Here is a 2,258-nt window from a genome sequence, read left to right on the forward strand (position 1 = left end):
GTGGGCTGGCTATTAATGCGTAATTGGATTTTCCTTTATACTTGAAATTGCTAATTTTGTTGGTTTTCTTCCTTTTCTTTTCCTCAGTCTGACAATTTAAAAACATTTTTCAGTTTTACTGAGATATAATTGTTTTTCTTTTGGGTGCTGATATCCCCCGATGCTGACACAATCCATGACCTTGGCAGCATACTGTGTTTTTCTTGAATTATTTCAAAATTTGGTTTTGATTTTTGTTAATTTGAATTAAGATTTAGTATAATTTTCTCCTTCTTGTATATTTTCTCCCTTATGTACTGCTACTTAAATTGAATGCATTATGATATGTTTTAATATTTTACATACAATTTGTGCATTTTCTCTGTGTAATTTCACTTAGAAGTTTTTTTTTCTGCATTTAAGTCATTAAGGTACAGTAGACCCCATTTGTTTCAAATTTTTTTCTTCAGAATTTTCCTCAAAACAATTATTACTTCCTTATTTCTCAGGCTACAAATAAAAGGGTTTAGTAAAGGAACTACTTCTGTAAACACAATAGCAGCTGGTATATCTTTATCCCATTCTTCAAGCAAATTTGGTCTAATGTACATGAAAAAAGAGATCCATAAAATAATGAAACTGACAAAAAGTGGGATGCACAGCTAGAAAAGGCTTTGACCCTTCCCTCTTTGGATTTCATTTTGAAAATAGTAAAGAGAATGTAGAGATAAGATATTAAGACACTACCTATTGTGAAGACTTGAATTGAGCCTGAAAAGATAAACAGTACCAGTTCATTGACATAAGGGTCAACACAGGAGAGCCTATATAAAGGAAGAATATCACAATAAAAGTGTTTGATGTGATTTGATCCACAGAAAACTAACCTAAATAGAAGCCCTATATGAATCATAGAACGCAGGTTTCCAGCTATGTAAGCCCCTGTGGTCATCTGAATGCAGAGTTCCTTTGACATCCTGGTATGGTACTGCAGAGGGCTGCATATGGCCATATAGTGATCATAGGCCATTACCACCAGAAGAAAGCAGTCTGCAGTTTCAACAGTGCAAAGATAATAAAATTGTGCCATGCATTCATAGAGGGAAACCGTTCTGTTTTCAGAAAAGAAGTTCCTTAACATCTTAGGAGTAATGGCACAGGCACAGCAAGAATCCACGAGAGCGGGGTTGCCCAGAAAGGTGTACATTGGTGTGAAAAGATGATGCTTTTTTGAAATCAGTATCACCAGGCCAAGATTCCCCACCATGGTGATCAGATACATGGCAAAGAACACCACAAACAGAAGGGTCTTCAGCTCTGGGTAGTCTGTAAATCCTGTGAGGATAAACTCATGTTTTATAGTATGATTTTCTTTAGCCATTCCTGACTCTGCTGTTGAGAAAAAGTTGTGGAGAAATGAGATACTAATTTATAATATGCCCAATTCAACTCTTGAGCTCTCTCTGGCCCAGAAGGACGAGGAACATCTTCCATAATGCCTTCACAAGTCACGTGGATTTTGGTGTATGCCCATTTCTCTGGGCGTATCAATCTCCAGGAGCTCTTAACTTTTAAGCTAGTTATTTAACATTTTCCCAGCATATTTTCAAGAGAAAACATCAGATTAGATGCACAAAGATGGCTTTTGAGGTCTTGAGAGGAATATTCAGTGCAAAAAACTTCTCTATATGGATTAGCTAAAGCTGATTCATAATTTAGGTGTCAGCAATTGGTATCAATGTTCCCAAACAATTTCAGTGACAGTATCTGTACAGATTAACAGTGTTGTTTGAAAGACTATTTTTGTACACCCATGTTCATAGAAACATTATTCAGGATAGTCATAGGTAGAAACAACCCAACTCTCCACTGCTGGATGAATGAATGAACAAAATGTGGTATAGACAAAAAGTGGAATATTATTCAGCCTTAGAAAGGAATGACATTCTGACACATGTTAAAACATGGGTGAAATTTGATGACTTTATGCTAAGTGAAATAAGCTAGGCATAAAAGGACAAATATCGTGTGATTCCACTTACACGAATTAAAGGTTGTCTGGGGAGGGAAGGAATGGGGAATATTGTTTAATGGGTACAGAGTTTCAGTTTGGGAAGATGAAAAATTTCTGTAGTTGGATGGTGATGATAGTTGCACAACAATATAAACTTAACGCCACTGAACTGTAAATACTTAAATATAGTTAAAATGATAAATTTTATGTTATATATGTTTTCTACTATAAAACATTAAAAAAAACTATTTTCATGGTCTTTATG

The 2,258-nt window shown here is 35.2% G+C and overlaps 1 protein-coding gene across 1 annotated transcript; it reads right to left on the reverse strand.

Moving 5' to 3' along the window:
* Positions 1 to 431: 431 nt before the first annotated feature.
* Positions 432 to 1,360, reverse strand: LOC136122060 (olfactory receptor 5K1-like). The gene is given in 2 exon segments (XM_065875883.1): positions 432 to 595; positions 598 to 1,360. Coding segments are annotated over 2 exon segments (927 nt in total).
* Between the last annotated feature and the right edge of the window lie 898 nt (positions 1,361 to 2,258).

This window comes from Phocoena phocoena, chromosome 4 (assembly GCF_963924675.1).
Source record: "Phocoena phocoena chromosome 4, mPhoPho1.1, whole genome shotgun sequence".
In the NCBI taxonomy this organism is placed as follows: Eukaryota; Metazoa; Chordata; class Mammalia; order Artiodactyla; family Phocoenidae; genus Phocoena; species Phocoena phocoena.